A 20,985-nucleotide genomic window follows, 5' to 3' on the forward strand; every position below is an offset into this window, starting at 1 on the left:
TACATTATTCTGTCTGAGTGGAACCTACTTCCAATTTCAATTTTTGATAGGTGATTCAAAAGTCGGTCAATTTCCCTTAAACTTTGGCAGAAGCATGAAAGTATTTTTTTTAAATGACAAGAGTTTGGATAATTCCCATTGGCAAGTTAGAGCAGCACTTAGGAATGTGGACCCTAAAGACAATACTCTTTGGCTTTTAAACATTTCTAACCCTCCCCCCATATGGTTGATTCTGAGAATGATTAGAGATAAGCAGTATAGTAAAGAAAGAATCCAGAGAACTAGATAACAAACTGAAGAGGTTATTATAGTAATATTCTGGATGAAACTTATACTAATCGTTAGTCTACTACTCTATCAGCGATTTGCAACTGGTGTGCTGTGTGTGTTTGGGGGAGGGTTGTTTATTAGTAGGGCCTTTGGGGGATGTGAGCCCCCTACCAATAGCATGGTGTGCTTTGTCAATTATCCAAAAACGGATGGTATGCCTTGACAATTTTAGCAACTTGTCAGTGTGCCCTGAGATGAAAAAGGTTGAAAATCGCTGCTCTTTCTAGACTAGAGTGCATGGCTCTGCCAGGCAACTCCCAGGGAAGTGTGTAGGACTGCAGCCCTAGTTTCCTATCTGATTTGGGTCATTTTATATGCATGCAGTGCAATCCTTACGTATGCTTACTTGAAAGCAGATCTTGTAGCACTATGAAAATATTCACTAGAGGGAGCTGGTTTATACAGTACCACATTCCCTGGAGACTAGTTTAGAGCCCACATCTCCATTTTGTCATTTATCGCAAAGCTAGAGAGGCTTGAATGGAAGTCCTTTTTAGAAGTTTAGAATAACTGAATAAGTTATTGCTTGTTTTAAAACTTCAGAGGCTGGGTGCTTGAAAGCAAGCATCACTCCTTGAAACAGGTCCTACTATGTTCTGTTCAAGGGATGACAGCTCCATTCCATGAATGTTCCATTAGCCAATCAGGATTCAATTAGAGATGCAATACATCAGCCCTTATAAAGGCAATAGGGCTGCTCTTCCTCAGCCAGTCCTCTCCAACGTGTCAATATACAACCCCCCCCCCTTTCTTGAGACTCTCCATTCGCCTCAGTGATAAGCACGATGGGGGGGGGGCACACAAAACAAAATACAACAAACCTGTTCTGGGCAGAGAAAACTACAAGCATGGGGGGGGGCAGAGAGTCATTTACAGCTTAACTGGGCAACATTTCCCAAGTGGTGCTCCTCTCATACTTAGCTGTGAGCCCCTTTGGGACAGGGAGCCATTCAGAGCCCAATCCTATGCATATCTACTCAGAATTAAGGACCATTATAGCCAATGGGACTCACTTGACACAGTGACAAATCTGGGAGGAAACTGGGCTGCTATAGTGGCTCTTTGGCTTGTGGATCTGCTTACCAAAAAGGAGTGTATAGGAGCTCAGGGACTACAGCTGCTGCGGTGTGCACAGGACACTTTCCATTCTAGTGTAAGCCTAAATATGATGATGTTAATTTTCTGCATGATTTTCCATATTTAAAAGTTTTTAGAGAGACTTAGGAGTGTGTTTGGTTTTCCATCTTACTGTATCTAACTGCTGATGCCGGGTGAGTTGGTAGACCTGGGCTCCTAAGACTTTTCCAGCCGTCTCTTCCCTCCCGCCACTCTGTTCTGCCCCTCCCTGCCCCATTCTGCTTTCTCCCCTGCTCTGTTTCACCCCCCCCCCTCTTGGCAAAGGGGCCCAAAAGAAACTTTGTGCCCCCTGCTGAAATTCCTCCCAGAGGCCCTGGCCTAAGGGCCCAATCCCACCCCACTTTCCAGCTCCTGTGTAGCCACAATGCAGCCCCATGGAAAAGGAACAAACGTGCCCCAGTGACTGCCGCGTCCTATGCATGTCTACTCTGAAGCAAATCCTATCAGAGTCAATGGGACTTACTCCCAGATAAGTGTGGATAGGGTTGCAGCCTGCACCAGCACTGGAAAGAGGGACAGGATTGGGGCCTGACTTATTTCACTTGACTGTCAACCGCTTTATGAACAACTGCCTTAGAGCCCAGTCCTCTGCCTGTCTACTCAGAAGTAAGTCCTATTAATGTCAGTGGTGCTTACTCCCAGGTAAGTGTGGATAGGACTGCAGCCTTAGAGCCCAAGCCTCTGCCTGTCTACTCAGAAGTAAGTCCCATTCTAGTCAGTGGGGCTTCCTCCCAGGCAAGTGTGACGAGGACGTGGGCTTTCGGGTGCAACCTTCGGCCCGCCTCCTCTGCGCGTTCAGCGCTGCAGCCACAGCCGCCTGGGACCAAATAGAAAATGTCCACCGCAGCGGAACTGCGGGGTAGAGACACCCCCTCTCAAGGGCCATGAAGAACCCTATCCTAGAGCGGCCCTTCCCGGAAGTGCAAGCCGTGCGTTGCTCTAGGACGTTCCCCTCGCTCTATGCCCGGAAGGCGGAAGTGAGGTTTGGTTTCCGGGGAAAGGGTTGCTGCTCGTGCTGCGCAGGCGGGAAAGTGCCGGAGCGGGTAAGGGTGGTGCGGGCAGTGGCGGCGGGGGCCGCAAGGAGGGGCGGTCGGTGCGTGGCTGGAGGGAGCGTCCGCTGGCGCAGCAGCGGGACCGGGCGCGCTCTTGCGGGCGCCGCGTGCCCGGTGGTCGCGCCTGCCCTGCTCTACCGCAGCTGCGAGGGCTGCCTGTCGCTGACGCTCTTCCTCCTCCCCCCAGGCGCCTCCTGCTGCTCAGCCTCCCCGCCTTGGGACGCCTCTGCTGGTGCTGCCGCACGAGATGCCCAGTGCGAGGGGCTGAGGAGCCTCCCCGCCTCCCCTCCAGCCCCGATCCAGGACAGCAGGCTCTGTGCGCCTGGCTCCGGCCCCTGCCGCAGAGGGCGAGGGTGGGAGGAAGCCGGCATGGGGGACACGCTGGAGTTCAACGAGATCTACCAGGAGGTGAAGGGCTCCATGGTGAGTGGGGGAGGGGAGTGGGGGGGTGCAGAAGATGCAGAGCAGACCTTCTGGCTGGAGGAGGCTGGCTTTAGAAGGGGCTGTCTCAGAAGGCCAGCTGCAAGGGAGGGCGCCGGGTGGGTCTCTTGCGTGCCCCTGAGGCGTCTGGTGGGCCTCTGAGGTCCAGGACGAGGGACCTTTGGCCTGAGCCACTAGGGCTCTTCTTATGTTCAGGTGACAAGGAAGGGTACCAGGATGCAGGTCTCTTGTGGTCTGGGAGCTCCCTGACACTGTCAGGTACAGGACGACGGGCCTTTGGTCTGATCCAGTAGGGCTCTTCTCAAGTTCTTATGGCTTAGTAGGGGGTGGCTGTGTAAGATCCATGAGCGAGATCCCACTGCTTTGCTGCTTATTGCTTATGTAACCCTTCCTGTCCTTCTGGTGCCCCATTTAAATAAAAAGAAAGTAAGGAAAAGTTACAGCACTTGTTTCTGAGAGGCTTAGTAAAGGTGAATATTCTTCAGCTTGAGGACTGTGAAGTCTGCTAATATATTCATTAGGCAAATAAATACATAAAGGAAGTTATTTGATTTCTCTCCTCAGTGTGTTAGCTGTGGGGGTTGCTTGACAAGCTAGTTGTGTATCGCTTGGGATTTTTTTTTCCTTTGTGAACATGACACACTATTTATTCCTAAGTATAAATATTTACTTTGCCATTGGAATTGTGAATGTTTCCAAATGTTTACAAGTTATTTGTTAGAAATCCAAGTATCAAGATTTGACTTAAATTGCTTGTTGTAGTATTGTCTCTCTCAACGTTTCAGTGCTGATATGACTTCCTAGTGCTAAATTATCTGCTTTCTATTTATATCAGCCTTATTAGTGAACTTCTGATAGCTGCTTTTCCATTGTCACTGTAGTATTTATTGCCTTACAGTGGTGATAGAACAGAACACAGGAATATTTCCATAAAGTTATGTACTTGAGTATTTGCTGTGTTAGGGAATATTGTTGTTCATGTAATCTTTTCCAGGACAGCAAGTTTTGTTTGGGTCACTCTGACCTCTACCATAATGGATGAAGGGTTCAGATGAAGCTGTCAGTAGACATTGATGTTTTACAAAGTAGTATGACGGTAGTTTGTGGCCTTGAGGAGCAATTCAACATGTGAGGGGGCAGCACCAGAAGAGAGGAAGATGCAGGTGTCCCTGAAGCAAATTATGTAAGCATAAAGGCCAGCAAGAGAGAGAAGGCAAAGTTGGTGAAGGGTACAAATGAATGAGGGTTGTGCAAAGTGAACATCATAGGCAAGCATATATTGAAGTATGAGAGTAGAGGTTTTTTTTGGGGGGGGGGTGGTAAGACCATGGACTACTTTAAAAGTAAGGATAAAGAGTATTCAGTACTGGACATATTGAATTTAAAATGGCAGTAAAATGCCCAAGAAATATTAAATGAGCAGTCAAGTTGCAGCTTAAGACAGAGCGGAAAGGTTCTGAAGTAGAGCTGGCTGTCCATCTATAAGTGGTACTGAAAGACAGTGGATTTTATGAGAACTTCCATAGGCAGCATATAGAGACTAGAAGAGTGCCATCAAATCCTCAAGAGACTCCAGTAGAAATGGGGGAAACAGAACAAGTTTCTGTCTGTGGTAACTGAATAAGTGATTATACAGGAAGGAAGAGAATCTACTAGGGAATAGAGTTAGACACCTAGGACAGGAAGGGGGTCAAGCAGAACTGATCAACTATATCAAAAGGAAAGAGGTCAAAGAGGAGAGAGGAGTTGAACCCTTGGATTTGACAGTGAGTAGATTTGGTGATTCTGTTGACTGATGTTTCAGTGGAATGCAGAAGCCAGATTATAGCACTTAAAATTAATTTTAAAAATATTTATATATCACTTCTCAACACAAAGTAGTTCACAAAATGATTTGCATAGCTAAACAAATAGTCCCCTGTCCCTAAAGGCTGCACAATCTAAAAAAAGTTGCAGAAGAGACACTAGCAACATCCTCTGGAAAAACATCATGCTAGGATGAAGAAGGATAGTTGCTGTTCCCATGCTAACCAAAAGAGGACATCACTTTAAATTTAAAAGGTGCCTCTTTGCCCAGTTAACAGGTATTCGTAACAGACATTCATTTTTTTTAAACTAAAAATAGTTTTGTTGAATCAGATTAAAGTTCCACTTAAATCTGTTCTTTCCAGTCAGAGGCCTCTGGGAAATTAACAAGCAGGTGATGATTTGACATTGATTTCCTGTTCTGAAGATGCTGGTATGTTTGAGATTTTCTAAACTGTCACAAAATCAGACGGTTATTCCAGCAGTGCTTCACTTATAACCTGGGTTTCAACACCTCTCTGAGGTGCTGAATGTTGAGTGACCTAATCTAGGTTAGATTCCAAAGCATAAAAATGAATATGAAACGTATTTCAGTTCTTTGCCTGTCCTATCTCAAATAACTGGGCAGGAAACAATATTTCTAGAAGAAGAAATTTCCATGATTGTAGAAGAGCTATGAAAAATGCCACTTTCCATGTGTGCTTACTGTTCAGGTGGTTTTGAATGATGTTAGTGAAAAAGGCATTTGGTTGATGGTCAAGGAATGAAATTATATAAAGAATGCTCATTTGGGAGGGATCTTGGCCTCCTTTTTGTGGGAATTGGAAAGATAGCTTTGAATCTATCATCTCTTGCTAATTATATGTCATTCCCTTTAAATGTATAGATAATCCTAGTTTTGCTGCTAGCTCTCTTTCTCTCTCTTGGGTTAGAATGATGGTCGTCTGCGACTGAGCCGTCAAGGTGTAATTTTCAAGAACAGTAAGACAGGCAAAGTCGACAACATTCCAGCCTCAGAACTGGCAGAGGGTATTTGGCGACGAGTGGCATTGGGCCATGGTCTCAAACTACTTACTAAGAATGGCCACGTCTACAAGTACGATGGATTCAGAGAGACGGTAAGGTCCTTTTTAATACGATGTTGCTTCTGAGCTTGATATGCTAGAGCTCTCTGCAGGGTTTTAGGACTTGGGAGGAGAGCCATTTTTTATATTAAAAATCAAGGCAGATAGATGCTTTTTGAAATTTGCCGGTGAATAAAGTGCAAATCATTATGCAAATACATCTTTAGTTTGATCATGTAGGTTTGCCTTTTTCTTCTTGCCTTGTTCTCCTATTCATAGCTCATATTAGTTCCTGACATTTGTTGAGAATATACCTGCTTAGCACTGGATTGTGTCTAGAGAATTTCCAGCATGGTGCACCTTTTGTGGGAGGTGTTGCTGGCAATTTGTAGATTCTTAGCTTTGGTTTTATGGCTCCCCTATTTCCAATGAATTGTGTTATGGTATTATTTAGTTTCCTCCAGCCTGGAGAAAACTCTTTTGATATCAAGGCATGTTGGGCACTTTCCTTCTGGTGCAGAGAGCTTACTCTCATAGCCAGTGATTGTTCTGTGGACCATTATCTTACTGGTGTGTTAACAGGGTGTTGTCTGATGAATCTTTCTTCTCCCCTAGGAGTTTGACAAACTCTCCGATTTTTTCAAGACTCACTATCACTTGGATGTGGCTGAAAAAGATCTGTGTGTAAAGGGGTGGAACTGGGGGACAGTGAAGTTTGGAGGTGAGTTTGTGTGGGTCAGACGGTACTCCATGGAAAATAGGTGCATGGAGCTGAATAGATGTAACCAATAGGAAAAAAAAAGGTCTTTTCTATCTACCTCAGGGTGGGGTTGGTTGTGTGCTAATTTGTCTGAAAAGATAATCTGGTTGCTCCTTTGCAGGGCAGCTTCTCTCTTTTGACATTGGGGAGCAGCCAGTTTTTGAGATCCCTCTCAGCAATGTGTCCCAGTGCACAACTGGCAAGAATGAGGTGACTTTGGAGTTCCATCAGAATGATGATGCTGAGGTATCACTTATGGAGGTGCGCTTCTATGTGCCGCCCACTCAGGAGGATGGTGTTGACCCTGTGGAGGTGAGTGCAACCTGAGTAGTAAAGATGGCAGAAGGGGGAGGAAGAGTTGTAGCACCCTCTCATTCCAATCTCTTCTTCAGGCATTTGCACAGAATGTGTTGTCAAAGGCAGATGTCATTCAAGCCACTGGAGATGCCATCTGCATCTTCCGAGAACTGCAGTGCTTGACTCCTCGTGGACGCTATGACATTCGCATCTATCCCACCTTCCTCCATCTCCACGGGAAGACATTTGACTATAAGATCCCCTATACTACTGTTCTTCGCCTTTTCCTGCTGCCCCATAAAGACCAACGTCAGATGTTTTTTGTGGTGAGAAGCAAAGGAGTTGTGGACAGTGGTCAACCACAATAGCAACGGTGGTTGCTTTTTGCAATATGTTCTATTCTGAGGTCCTCTTCTGTGTCCCAGGAGTTATTTGAGGGGCCAGTTGATCTATTTTCTAGGTTACTAATTTAAAAATCAAAAATAGCAACTTGTCTATGTTGTGTAGTTGCATTATTATTTATTACAGTGCCATAGATGTACATGGCTTTTTATGTAAAGTTAAAAAAGGTCTCTGCTTGAAGAGGCTTACAACCTAGAGAAGGGTGCAACTGAGGCAACAGAGAGAGGGGAGGAAGCATGTGTAAACAGAGAATATTATGTGATTGTTTCAGTTAAGCATATTTAACTTGGTTACAACAAGGAATGGGAACTAAGGTGCAGTTTCCTTCACAGAAAATGTAGATGTTCAGGAGGGGTTTGAAGATTGTAAATGGGAGACCATCCCATGGGTACTTGAGGAGGCAGTTCCAGGCATAAGGGATAGCAAGGGAGAAAGGGCAAAGTTTGAGGGGCCAAAAGGCCTTCAGATAGTTTATAGTAGAATTGGAAGAGTGCAAATTGTGGGCAGGATCATAGTGGAATATGAGAGCAGAGAAGAGCGGAGAGCTTTAAAAATCAGTAAATGGGGAAGCAGGGTGGAGGGAGTCAGGTATGAAAATCCTCACCATGTTATGAGAGAGGATCTGCTTTGGGATAAGTGGTCAAGTTGGGCTCTGTGGGATAACCCACATCTAATATAATTGTCTGCTTCCTCCCAGATCAGCCTAGACCCTCCTATAAAGCAAGGCCAAACACGCTACCATTTCCTTATCCTGCTCTTCTCAAAGGATGAGGACATCTCCTTGACCCTCAACATGAATGAGTAAGTACTTGTTGTCATAACCTGTTCCTTATGTATAGCAAAAGCATCTGCATCTTGACTCCACCAGATGCATTCCAGTTCTTACGTCTAAGCTTTGACCCTACTGATCACTTCCAGTGCTTTTTTAAGGACCAACCTCCATGTGGCATTAAATCCATTTGCAACAGACAGACACTTCAGGAGCAAGCTGTTGCTTCCCAAGCAGAGGATTCTCAGTACAAAAAATGTATAGGAAGAAAATATTAAACTCCTCCTTATCACACATTATGCTTCCATGCTAGATAGGCCCCCTCCCACAGCTACACTTTTTTTATGAAAAGATAGCTCCTTTCCATTTCCACATTAAACCTGTCTTCCTAAGACTTCTGTGTTTAATGTTGTGTATAGTTTGACCCTTATAAATATGTCTACTGGTTGCAATAATAAATGTTGATACAAGAGAATTGAGTGGTAGCTCTAAACATTTTTGACAGTTAAACATTTTGCTAGTTAGCTCTCAAATGCTCCTTGTCATCATAATCCCCTTTGCATCTCTTGTAGTGTCTTAAGTTACTTATTTGAAAAACTTATACCCCACTTTCACCCTTGTGGGAGCTCACGGCTCCTGGGATCTAGATTCGTCTTGACTTGTGTACTCTTTTCTTGTAGAGATGAGGTAGAGAAGCGCTTTGAGGGGCGGCTCACCAAGAATATGTCAGGCTCTTTGTATGAGATGGTCAGTCGTGTCATGAAAGCCCTCGTCAACCGCAAGATCACTGTGCCTGGCAACTTTCAAGGGTGAGGAGTGCTTGAATGCAGGGAAAGAGAAATGTGAAACATCTGCTTTTGTTGTCTGAGTGGGGAGTCAATGTGAAAAGGGGACACTATTTAAATTGTTCCTAGTTTTATGAACAAGACTCAGACAGCTGGTAGAGTGGACAATAAAGGGATTCATACACTCGGGCTGCATTTGTTTTTAGCTAGTAACGCTAGAGAGGCATATCTAAATCTAGTGCGCTAAGGTTACATATGTTTTTGAGCTGCTAGCACACTCGTCACATTAGCAATCTTTCCTTTGAGCTTGAAGCTATTAAACATGGTGGCCTCCATGTGTAGTGTTATCATTTCCTCTGTTCTGAGGAAACAACTGGGTGCAGCCATCTTATATGGCAAATTGCAAATGTATGAGGCAGTAGAGGAGGGGTTTTTGAACTTGGACAAAAGGAACCATCCATTCTCAATTTTAAAAGCATTATACAGAAATTAATAACTTTAAGGCAACTTTAATAACTATAAAGCAATGATCTAACATTGTGAAAACACCCTGAAGCACCGCAGACACTCACCTATAAGTCGATCTCACAGATAAGAGGGCAGGTTTTGAGCCAAGAATCATAGAATTTTCTGTGACCCTCGGATAAGTCGGGGTCATAAACTTGGGGGGGGGGTGTCTGATTTTGTCTGATTTTACCCTGGGCCAGATCCTGAAAAATAACCTGCCAATAATTGTTACCTAAGAACTGATAGTCTCTAATTTATTAAAAATATAGTAAAAGATCATAAGATTCATTTTCATTCATAAACTTTTAAATTCTGTTCTTCATCTTTTTGTAAACACTATCAGAGAGTAACTGCACTGTAAACAACATACTGATATAACGGTAGTTCCCAACCTGGGGTTCATGTACCCCCAGGGGCACTCAACAGGACCTTTAGGGGTACTTGAAAGAGAATGGAATAATGGCAGTACTCCAGAATGCCTTGCAGGGCCAGCAAGGCAGGAAGGGAGGTAGCCAGTTGAGTGTGAAAGCCTCACCAATAGCTAATTTTTGGTGATCTATTCATGTGTGAACCAGTGATTGAAAACCAGCACAGGAAAAGGACTAAAACATAAAAAAGTGATCAATCACTCAGAATTTCTCAGGACACTTCTGGTGCAAAACAGTGCAAATGCAGGGTCTTCTGTTCTTTGAACAGATAAAGAGAGAAAATACTGTGAAGAATATATGAAGTTTGGTTTTTCATATGGAGGAGATGAGGGCTTGTATTATTACAAACATTTTGCTAATATGAAGGGTACAATTTTTGGAAATGGGCTGCCAAGGGATATGCAAGTGAGAAAGGTTTGGAACCACTGCAGGAGAACCATGAATCAAATCCACCTTTAAGGTGTCTGATGTGTTAAGCCAGAAGCTCTACATATAACATACAACTTAGAACACAACTGGAAGTGTGCAGTTCAATTCACAGCAGAGACAAGCTACAGCAAATGGCTGTGACCAAGTGCAGCTGCACATAGCTGAAACCCTATTTACTCAGAAGCAGACCCATTGCTTTCCACAGGTGTTACTCTTAAGTAACGGTGCTCTGAATTGTAGCTTGTGAGACATTTGATGGGAGTGTTTCCACTTTCAGGGAAGGTGCGTCCTGCAACTGGAACAAACCCACCCTCATCTGGTCTGTTTCCTCCTCTTGATTTACAGCAGGATCAAGGCTGACAGGGGGGTTTCAGTCTTAAAGAAGTGGGGTGATTCTGGGGAGCTGGTTCAGCTCTGCTCTTTCTCTTGGGGGGATGTGCGAATGGAAACTGCTGTCTGCTGCTCTAATCAGTCTCCTGGTCAGTTTCCCTGATTGCATGGCTTGTAAATAGGGGGCAGAGAAAGAGGGACAGTGGGGAAGGGAGAAGAGAAGGGGGGCACAGCGGGTGAGGGGGAGAAAACAGTTCAACAGAGTGAAGGCTGGCGGAGGGAAGAGAGGGGCTGGGGCTGAAGGGCAGAGAGAAGTAGGCAGTGCAGGAGTGGGGGCGGGAGGGAGGGAGGCTGTGTGGGGGGCTCCTCTCCTCCCTCTCGCTTGGAAGAAGCAGATGCAGATCTGTAGTTTCTGCATGAAGAAGCAGCCCTCCCTGTCTCTCTCCCCATCTTCAAGCTACAATCCTTCCTGGGAGTAAACTCCATTGACAATAATGGAACTTACTTCTGAGTAGGCATGCACAGGCTGGGCTCAAAGGCTGCCATCCTATGTGCACTTTCCTGGGAGTAAGCCCTGAGCAGGCGGGACTGCAATACCCAGGAGCAGCGAGGAGGAAGGAGTGGCAGGTGAGCCGAGCAGGCTCCCCGCTTGAGGTGTGGAGTCGCGCGCTTCCTAAGCGTGCGGTGGGGGAGCAGGTGGTGCGTCACCCTCCCCAGCAGCACCACTACAGCTCTGCAGCATGCCTGAAACAGCCCTGACCCCGAGTGGCCCCGTAGATAAGGTGAAGGGTTGATTCAGGAGCGATCTGTTGGGACAAATTTTTCACCCTATAGGCGAGTATCTACATTAAGTTCAACACCATTTTTGTTGTTTGATTTTTAATTGAGCTAGAAGCATGCTATCATTGTTGCTTCCTGCTCTTTTCTAGTTGAGAAACAAGCCTTGGTTTGTATCCATCTCAGTTGCCAAGACCTGGAGCTATCTGACAATCTCCATCATGAGATATTGTTTCTGCATTCCTGCGGTAAACGGAGTGTCAGATCATTGCCTCCTTGTGACTGAATAAGACATATGTTGGTTCTCTTTTCCTGTACAGGCATTCTGGGGCACAGTGTATCACCTGTTCCTACAAGGCTAGTTCAGGCCTCCTGTACCCTTTGGAACGTGGTTTCATCTATGTGCACAAGCCACCAGTTCACATCCGCTTTGATGAAATTGCTTTTGTAAACTTTGCCCGTGGAACCACAACCACTCGCTCCTTCGACTTTGAGATTGAAACGAAGCAGGGGACACAGTACACTTTTAGCAGCATAGAGAGGTAAGTGAATGTAACTCCACAGAACTGTGGTGGTGCATGTGTACATATTAACCAACCCTTCCAGCCACCACTTTGTTAGAGACAGAGGATTGTGTCCTGATGAGTGGGAGTGGGTAGAAGCTTGTGCATACAAAATTTCCACCACCACCCCTAATGAAAAGCTGCTTCAGAAGGTCAGGGCATCCTCCAGAAGATACAGTAATTGAAGAGGACACACAGAGAAAATATCTCTCTACTACTTTTGTGCAAACAGAAATGTCTTCTTTTCAGGGGGGTTTGGATACGACCCAGAATATTTTCTCTCATGGAAAAACAGGATAAAGTTGTGACCATCATTGAGACTCTTCCACTCCAAAAGACAGTGTAAAGGACTGCCTGCATGCTACTTGTGACTTAAGAGTTCCAGGTGGTTTCCACAAAATATCTCCACCTTGCTTTGCTCCTACTCAGACCCTAGAACTGTTAAGTCACTACTATTTAACCTTACTATTCTTAAAACTGCAAACCACAAGTTTTGGAACTTGTTAGAGGCAGGTAGACATCAGTCCTGTGCTAGCTGTCCCCATCTATTGTTTCTCTTTCCTGCAGAGAGGAATATGGCAAACTGTTTGACTTTGTAAATGCCAAGAAGTTGAATATCAAGAACCGAGGACTCAAGGAGGTACCTGTTATGGGAGAATGGGCAAGAAAGAGGGCAGGGAAAGGCAGTTTCTGCCTGCTCCTGTTCCTGATATGCTGGGGTGGGATGGGGGTTTCTCTTTCTCTCCAGAGCTTTCTCCCTTCTCAATTTCTGTTCTCTCCTTGTAGAAGAAAAAGGTCTGTGCGATTGTCCCCTCCTCTTCCTCCTCCTCTTGGTTCAGGTCTCCTCTGCATGACTGTGGTGAACATTCCTAATCACCATAGTGTAACCTTGCATGAACCACAGGGAAAGGGCAATAGCCTGCTTGGCTCAAGGAGTGGCTTCCAGCTAATCCACCTTAAAGTCACTAGCATGGTTCCTCCCTTCCCCTTGGGAGGGGAATCGTGTCCTAGCAGACCTGGGAGGCAGCATGTACTTAGTTGTGGAGGAATCAGCTGTGTGTGTGTGTGCGTGTGTGCGTGCAGCAAACCTTTCCTAAGCGGTATGTGTGCCCAGGAGCATGCTGGGGGTTGTAGTTTTAGAATCTTTGCATGCTTTGGTTGTGGAAAGTGTTGAGAGATTTTATCTGCTCAAAGACTGGAGTAGGGAAGCTCTGTGTCATCTCCCATGGCATCCCTCCTATGTGTTTTTTAGGGCATGAAACAGAATTATGATGAATATGCTGGGTCAGATGAAGACTCGCATGATGCCTATTTGGAGCGTATGAAGGAGGAGGGCAAGATCCGTGAAGAGCATGCAAATGACAGTAGTGAGGACTCTGGGGAGGAGACAGGTACGCTGTATTCTGCTGAGAAACAATTTCCCCCAAACCACTCACTATATCAGTCCTTTTGCCTCTTAGAACCACAGTTGGAAGGGACTTATGGAGTAATTGGACCCCTTGCCAAGTGCATGCAATCCATAACTATGGCATTCCCAACAGATGGCTATCCAGCCTCTACTTAAAAACTTCCCTTTATTGGTCTCTCTCTCTCTCTCTCTCTCTCTCTCTCTCTCTCTCTCTCTCTCTCTCTCTCTTTCTGTGATTTAAAAATGAGGATGTTCCTTTTCTAGATGAATCATTCAATCCTGTGGAAGAGGAAGAGGATGTGGCAGAAGAGTGAGTATTGGTCTGCATGGTCTTGCTGTTCAGTGAAAATGTGGTGGCAGTTGTATGTGTAAACGGGATAGTGTCACTTGCTCTTACGGCAGGACAGAAGATCAAAAGGGACTATTTTATGGTCAGGGCTTGATGCTGAAGCTGCCACTTTTTGCAGTGAAGTTTGGTGTGCTGTGGCCACATTTGGAACTTTTTGAGTATGTCTGAGCCTGGCTAAAGGGTCTGGAAGCCAGCAGATCACATGATTGGACTATCCAGTAGGGGAAGGTTGCATGCTGTACCTGTTTTACAGCAACTCCAGTAATAGGATGTAAGGGATAATTAATGCTTAAATTCAGTAATGCCATGAGGACTAATAGGTTGAAACCAGGAACTAATTGGGGAAAAACTGATGCTATAGTTAGCGTTGCCCTGAGGCTTGCTTTGTCTCTTCTTGTATGTGTCAATGTCATCTGTCAAATATATTGTCCTTCTATCAGTCCAATATTTATATGCTGAGGTTTAAATTTTCCAGGAAATATCGGGAGCTAGTAAAGTGGGATTGATGTCACTTGCTGCTGGAGAAGATTTTGGAGGGGAGTTATCATGACAGTGGATGCTTTGTATTTAAGATATATGTGGACCTTGAACTGTTTGGGAGGCTTGTTGGTATATATGGTACAAACATTTGGATGGGAAAAAAATGAAGAAAAACAAATCTTTTTTCATGTAATGGTTAGCAGTCTTTCAGATACTTGTTGCTCTGTTCATTCTTATGGAACTGGTATCTGACAAGATACATGCTATAGTTTAGCATGCCCAAACATATGTTTAGGAGTAAAGGTAGGGCTTCTTGTGGTGGTAAGTTCATAATACTTGCTGCAATCTATTCTTGCCTGGCTGTGTAGAGACATAGGTTTATGGATTTTGTTCGTGATTTTAAAACGTGGTATAAGAATTCATCCAGGAACAAATGGAGTTCCGTAGATCCGACACTGGAAATTTGGTTGGGGTGGGGGCCATGTGTCCAAACTATTGGAATTTGTAGTGGGTGTGTCAGAGTGTGAACCCACTTCTCCTGAGTGACTTTTCCTTGAAACAGGTTTGACAGCAAAGCCTCAGCCAGCTCATCCAGCAGTGAAGGAGATAGTGATGAGAAGAAGAAACCTGCCAAAAAAGCCAAAATTGTTAAAGAACGCAGGCCTCGTAAGAAGCAGTCTGAGGTAAGAGCAATCAGGGCATGGTACTTGTTGAATTCTGATTAGTTCATGACTACTCTTCCCCTGGCATGTTCTGAGCATAAGAGATCATTCTTGGAGTTAGCCTCTAGAATTGGGGGAGGCTGTCCGAAGGCAAGTAGAATACGATTAAATGTTTGCTAAATAGTTAAGTATATTTTATAGCTAAATGCATGATGACATTCAGTTCAGTTTAGAAAGACCTTTATTGGCATAAAAATGATGACATTCAAGAAACTGCTTACAACTAGAAATGCATTTGTATCTGCTTATATTGCTCAAGATCATCCCTATGGCCAGTGCTAGTAGAACTAGTGCAGTGTTTTACTGGGGAAGTCTCTGTACATTGAAAGATTGTTCCAAGAGTTGCATTACATGAGAGCAAATGTCACTCCATAGTTCAGTTCCATTGTTTTTTGGAGACATTTAATGTGTGGCCCTCCTTGTCAGCTGCCCAGCTTCAGTGTGTGATCTGTAAGCAACTTCAGATGCTGGTTTCGCGATTGTCTTCCTGGGTTGTTAAAAGAAAATTATTGTGCTTAGGTAAGATCAGAAAGAAGCTTCAAGATCAAAAGTAATGGCTGGAAATTATAGCTAGGCTAATTCCAGAAAGAAGCAAGGTACAATTTTAGTTTTGTGCAGGGTGATTAAACCTAGGATAGGGTGTGTACTGAACCCCTGGAACCTTCAGAATTGTCATAAAAAACTAAGATGTTTTGGCACAGAGGTGGGCAACTTTTTCATTGCGAGCCATATTGCCAGTTCTAAATTGACCAGCTGCTACACCCACACATGTGTACCTGCATGTGTCATACACATTCCCTCTCTGCTCCCTGCAGAAGCTTGAATGACCATACACTTAGCCCACAGATTCAAAGGTGACTTCTGTACACTCCAAAGAAATCTGCGCCACCTCCTCCCTTCTTTTTCCAGAAACTGTGCCTGGGACTGGGTAAGCTGTCTCAAAAGCAACCACTATAAAAGAGTGGGAGGAGCTGGTGCTGAAAAAAAGAACAGTGATACCCCATTGTTCATGCCTGAACCATGCCTAGTTTGGATCTGTTATAATTGCCCATGACATGTTAAAATGCATACTCTCAAGTTGTGGTTTCTCCTTTTATTCATTGTCACCAGTTTAATTAGAATTGGTGTAGAACACTGATCAGCAACTATATTTTTTTTAAAATTGAGAACAGGGGCTATGTTTTGAATTGATGATCCCCCACCCACACACACACGTGCAGAGTTGCCAAGCTGCTGGGGCAAAACAAAAGAAGAATTTTGTCAAGTTTTTGCTGTTCACATGGTGGCACTGGGGAGACATTAAGGATCATTTTGCCTGTGTTGTTTCTTACACAGGAGAAAGCTGCTAGGAGATGGGTGTTTAAAATGGGGTATGCTGTGAACCAGGCTGGGCTCTAGTTTCTTATCAGAACTGTAGTTTAAGATGGAAGCTAGCCTGGAAGGTCAGGGAAAGGGAACATTGCTGAACTCCCAGTGATGATTTTCCTTTCCCTGTGTCTTGTCCACAGTATACCCCTTTGGAGCTTCTATAATTTAGTTGATCCATTCAGTGGAAATGGACTGGACTAAAAAACAAAAGCAGTGTGAGGCAATTGGGATAGTGGTGGGTTGCCATATAGGTTATCCGTTGAATTAACAGCATGAAATTCTTTTCTGCTGTAGTCAAAAATTAACTTAATAGGCTACATAGGACAGAATTTATCCCTTTGGTTGAATCTGTGGGATGTTCTTGGAGGAAGGCTTGTCTTGTCTTGGGCAGGAGGTCTGGTCTAGAGGGTAGAGCCTCCGTCTGCCTGAAGATAACATCCACAAGGTCGCCAGTTCGAGGCCACCGGCACCCGCACGACCTTGAAGCAGCTGACAAGCTGAAGCCGAGCTATTCCATCTGCTCTGAGCTTGGGAGGATGGAGGCCAGAATGTGAAGCCAGATCGGAATGAAACACCAGAATGTTGTGGTTCTTGAAAGAAAGAACCTTTCAAATTGTAAAAATCCCTATTTAATAAGGGATTTAAATAAAGCCTGCCTATGTAAACCGCCTTGAATAAAGTCTTGAATAAAGACCAAGAAAGGCGGTATATAAATACCTGTTGTTGTTGTTGTTGTTGTTTACCATGAGGTGACTTGTTGTGTGCTCTTTCCCCATCCTCTGTTCTTTCACTCACAGAGTAAGAAAGGGAAAGACCCCAATGCTCCAAAAAGACCTTTGTCTGCCTACATGCTTTGGCTCAATGCCAACCGTGACAAGATCAGATCAGATAGTCCTGGCATGAGTGTCACAGACGTCTCCAAGAAGGCAGGAGAACTCTGGAAAGGGATGTCAAAAGAGAAGAAAGAGGTGGGTGTCAAGCGGGTGGTGGTGGAGCTCTTATTTTATCAGAGTAAGAAATGAAGGTTATGTACCTGATCAGGGACACTGCAGATTGTGTTACAAATCCAAATTTTGCACCAATGAAATATAAATTGGCTTTAATTCTAATTAAATATTTGTATTTAGGTGACTTTCAACGTTTGTTTAGAAAAAAGGCTTCTGACATGAGGAAACATGACAGAGGTTAATTATGCACAGTGTGGAGAAAGTAGATAGATTTTTTCCCCTACTCTCAGCCCTAGAACTTGAGGCCAATAAAATTGATTGGCAGCATATTCAGGACTTCTTCAGAAAGCACAATTTTAAAAATGTTGAGTTTGTTGCCCCAGAATGATGACTTGGATGGTTCATAAAAAGGTTAAGACAAGTTCATGGAGGAGAGGTCCATGAATGATTTTTAGCCATTTAATTGGGCCTCCGCGTTCAAAGGCATTGTGTATCTGAGCACCAGTTGTTGGGAGACAGGCAGAAGGGGGTTGCCCAGCAGTATTTGACTAATGTCTGTGGGAAATGGAATGCTGGACCAGATGAACCCTTGGTCTGACCTAGCAGAACTAGATCTGAATCATTGGCTTCAAGGTCTTGAGTTGAAAGTGAGAAAAATTCTATCTACTTTTCTGCATAATCTTAGGAACCTCTGTTATGGTTCCTTTCCGCTGTCCCTTAGAAGCAGGTTAAAGGCTGCAGGTAAAGACCAATGAGCTCAGTAATTCTATTCTGATCATTGGATGTTTCTGTTATGTAGTCAGATCCATTCTGGCTTGTGAGCCTTAAACATGTGTATTGAATCCACTCAAAAATATGTATTCAAAATATGTATTCAAAAATATGTATTCACAATCATGGGATTTTTGATGTTTTTATAACATCTGGATTCTGTTCTGAGTCTCCAGATGTTAACGCCCATGGTATTTGTGTGGGATATGGATTGTTTTTGGTATTGTTGGTAATAATACGTTAATCTTGTGTGGGGTATGCAGCTTATAGGAGTGGTGAGTGGGACTTACTATATGTGTTTGTAGGAATGGGATCGCAAAGCTGAAGATGCCAAGAGGGAATATGAGAAAGCCATGAAGGACTACAGTGAGGGAGGCAAATCGGACAGCTTTAGGAGGTAATGGCCTTTCCCCCATAAATGGAGAAACAAGTGCATCAGTGTCTGCTTCTTTAGGGGAAGCACCATATCCACATTTTTCTATAGTGATTTCATTGCTGCAAAGTGGTCTTATAAACTCTGCAGTCATAGAATCTTGTTAATTTTCTTCCATGTACAGGGAAAAACCCAGAAAGAAAAAGAAACCAGAAAAACCAGGGAAAGGAAAACCAGAGAAGAAGGCTACTCCTGCAAAAGTGTCTTCTGCTAGCAAGAGCCCCTCTAAGCTGCCAGGCGAGAGCTTCAAGAGCAAGGAATTTGTTTCCAGTGATGAAAGTTCCTCTGGCGAGGACAGGAAGGAGGTGGGTGTTCTGTGATGCCGTTGAGCTGGAGCGAAATTCATGCTCCCTTCAGGTTTGACACCTGTTGACAGCTTTTCCAGGTTCCACTCAGTATTTCCTTTACTAGGCATGTGATGGTCCTCTAATCCCTCCAAATCTGCAGGCTGGACTCCAATCTGAGCATGGTTCCATAACCCTCCTGCTTTAACTGGTTGCACACTTGAGACAATTCATTCCTTTGTCTCTCGTTTGCTGAACATCTGTTTTACAGTATTTGGCATTTCAGCATTTGTATAGACTTTATTTTTGTAGGGAAATGAGAGGAGGCAAATGCATGGGGACAGGTATTGAGGCAAGGGTGATGGAGTGATGGTGATTGAGACCGTGGAGGAACAGGACATTCTGGAGAGAGCAGAGGTCTACAATCTGGATAGGGCTTACTGGAAGATCCATTTTGGCTTTCTGAGCCTTCGAAATTATGCATATGTGCCTTTACATCTGCTGTGTTTCACAACCATGAAGAAAGTTCATGGTTTCAAACCATGAAGAAAAATGAAAACTGAGATTGTCCCAAGACAATTCTTATGAGGTACCATACACAAAAGCAAGAAGAATCTTGGCTATAATCACACACCATGTTAACACATCCATTCCTTTTCAGTTTTTCCAAGCTCATTTGTTCATTCTTCTTTGCTTCTTGCTGCCTTATTTCAGCCGAATTTTGCATGCATTTTGCATGTTCTTGTGTTCCTTGTAAACACTTCTGGATCTTTCATTTTTTTACCCAGCTTAAACATCCTGTTTGTTCCCTTTATTAGACTTGGTTGCAGAGCCAAGGCTTAATTGATCTGGTTCTAGCAGTGCCCTAAGTTGATTGTTAGCATTATCCTCTAGAACAGGGGTCTCCAAACCCTGGTCCGGGGGCCAGGAGTGCCTCTGTCCGGCCCACGTCCAGCCTCTGATCCCCTGAGAGCCTCTGGCCCAGTTGACCAAACACAACCAGAGTTGTGCTTGTGGGGTGGGGGAATGGCGGTCCATTTAAGTGTGTGTGCTTTATTTCTTGGGCTGTGTTGGTGCTTGGAGAAATCCTGGACATTTGAACCCCTTCATTCATTTCAGTCATTCATCTAAGTTCCATCTCTAATGTATTTATTTAAATTTTATATTTAATTTTTTTCCGGCCCTCGACACCTTGCCATATATTTGATGCAGCCCTTCGACCGAAAAGTTTAGAGACCCCTGCTGTAGAACAGTGGTTCTTAAACTCTGGGTCCAGGATCTACCAGTGGGTTGTGACTCATTTTTTTTTTCTGCCTACGACAAGGCAGATTAGGCTATGTGCGTTGGGGTTTAGCTGCAACTTGTAGGGGAGTACTGACTGCCCATCACCATTATAGCCAAACCCCTTCAAATTTATAAATTGGTCAGCAGCCTCTAAGGCCTCTAAAATGTTTGGGAACCACTGCCTAGAGCATGTTAGTTTTTTCCCTGTTCCTAATAATTCCTGTGTTCCTTTCTTCTTCTTCAGGACTCTGATGAAGAGGAGATTGCCAGCACCCCACCAAGCTCAGCAGAGTCCGCTTCTGGTTCAGATTAGCAAGAAACATCTTGCTTGCAGTAATCCACACTCTCTCACACAGCTACCAATCCTCTTACCCCTTTTGCAGGTGGTGTGGTTGCTAAATACTGAGGTGAGGTTGACTGGACACTGTTTCATTCAGGCAAGTAGGCTGGAAGCTGGCATCATATAGGAGTACCCACCATGCTTCATTGACCTATTCAACCTGCTTCCCTCCAGTATTGCAGGCTGCAGTCAGGACCAATTGTTCCATCCAGAGAGAAGGGTGGCACTAAAAGAGGATGGAGAAAGCCAATTATCCCTTTTCCTGCCTCCATGTTGTCGTAGATGCACTGTATCCTATTAGACAGCAGGTTGGGGCACATGGTATGCAGCTTGAAGCTGGGACACTATGCAGACTTCCTAGACAGATTCAGTGGTTTTTTTCCCCTTTTTTGTAAGGTTATCTTCTGTTCTGTTTTGTTGTGGCTGATTTAATAAAAATCAAGTGACTTTGGATGGATTTTGTTGTTGTTGTGTGACTCAAAGCAGGAGATAGACAAATGAGCAAGCATCTTCCATAGGGTTGAAAGGGAGAGCAACAAAGGCTTCTGCATCAGCAAGAGAAGACACCTCCCACCCTGGACTGAGCTGGTGATTTTCCTATGGAATTTGTGTGGGAGCTGCATCTTATGTTTTGAACCTTGGGGCTTAACTGTTCTACCTTCCATTAGCAGTTGCGCTAATTGTGTTTAAAGGACCATTGAGTGCTACTGGGACTTGGATAA

The 20,985-nt window shown here is 44.3% G+C and overlaps 1 protein-coding gene across 1 annotated transcript; it reads left to right on the forward strand.

Moving 5' to 3' along the window:
• Positions 1-2,444: 2,444 nt before the first annotated feature.
• On the forward strand, positions 2,445-20,714 carry SSRP1 (structure specific recognition protein 1). Its single transcript, XM_066611418.1, has 17 exons — positions 2,445-2,510; positions 2,707-2,942; positions 5,699-5,884; positions 6,446-6,551; positions 6,712-6,902; positions 6,983-7,213; positions 7,987-8,090; positions 8,739-8,867; positions 11,635-11,856; positions 12,445-12,517; positions 13,130-13,268; positions 13,550-13,595; positions 14,677-14,797; positions 17,002-17,172; positions 18,228-18,319; positions 18,480-18,660; positions 20,168-20,714. The coding sequence occupies exons 2-17, from the start codon at positions 2,889-2,891 to the stop codon at positions 20,234-20,236; spliced, it is 2,115 nt and encodes a 704-aa protein (XP_066467515.1). The 5' UTR covers positions 2,445-2,510; positions 2,707-2,888; the 3' UTR covers positions 20,237-20,714.
• Positions 20,715-20,985: the final 271 nt, after the last annotated feature.

The sequence above is a fragment of the Tiliqua scincoides genome, chromosome 1 (assembly GCF_035046505.1).
Source record: "Tiliqua scincoides isolate rTilSci1 chromosome 1, rTilSci1.hap2, whole genome shotgun sequence".
Lineage (NCBI taxonomy): Eukaryota > Metazoa > Chordata > Lepidosauria > Squamata > Scincidae > Tiliqua > Tiliqua scincoides.

What these genes read in the sequence shown, in the direction of transcription:
- SSRP1 (XM_066611418.1), top strand. Translation starts at nt 2,889, where the DNA reads ATGGGGGACACGCTGGAGTTCAACGAGATCTACCAGGAGGTGAAGGGC. An exon ending in ATGGTGTTGACCCTGTGGAG is followed by an intron (nt 6,903 to 6,982) that starts GTGAGTGCAACC and finishes TCTCTTCTTCAG; the next exon opens with GCATTTGCACAGAATGTGTT. An exon ending in AAATCGGACAGCTTTAGGAG is followed by an intron (nt 18,320 to 18,479) that starts GTAATGGCCTTT and finishes TTCCATGTACAG; the next exon opens with GGAAAAACCCAGAAAGAAAA.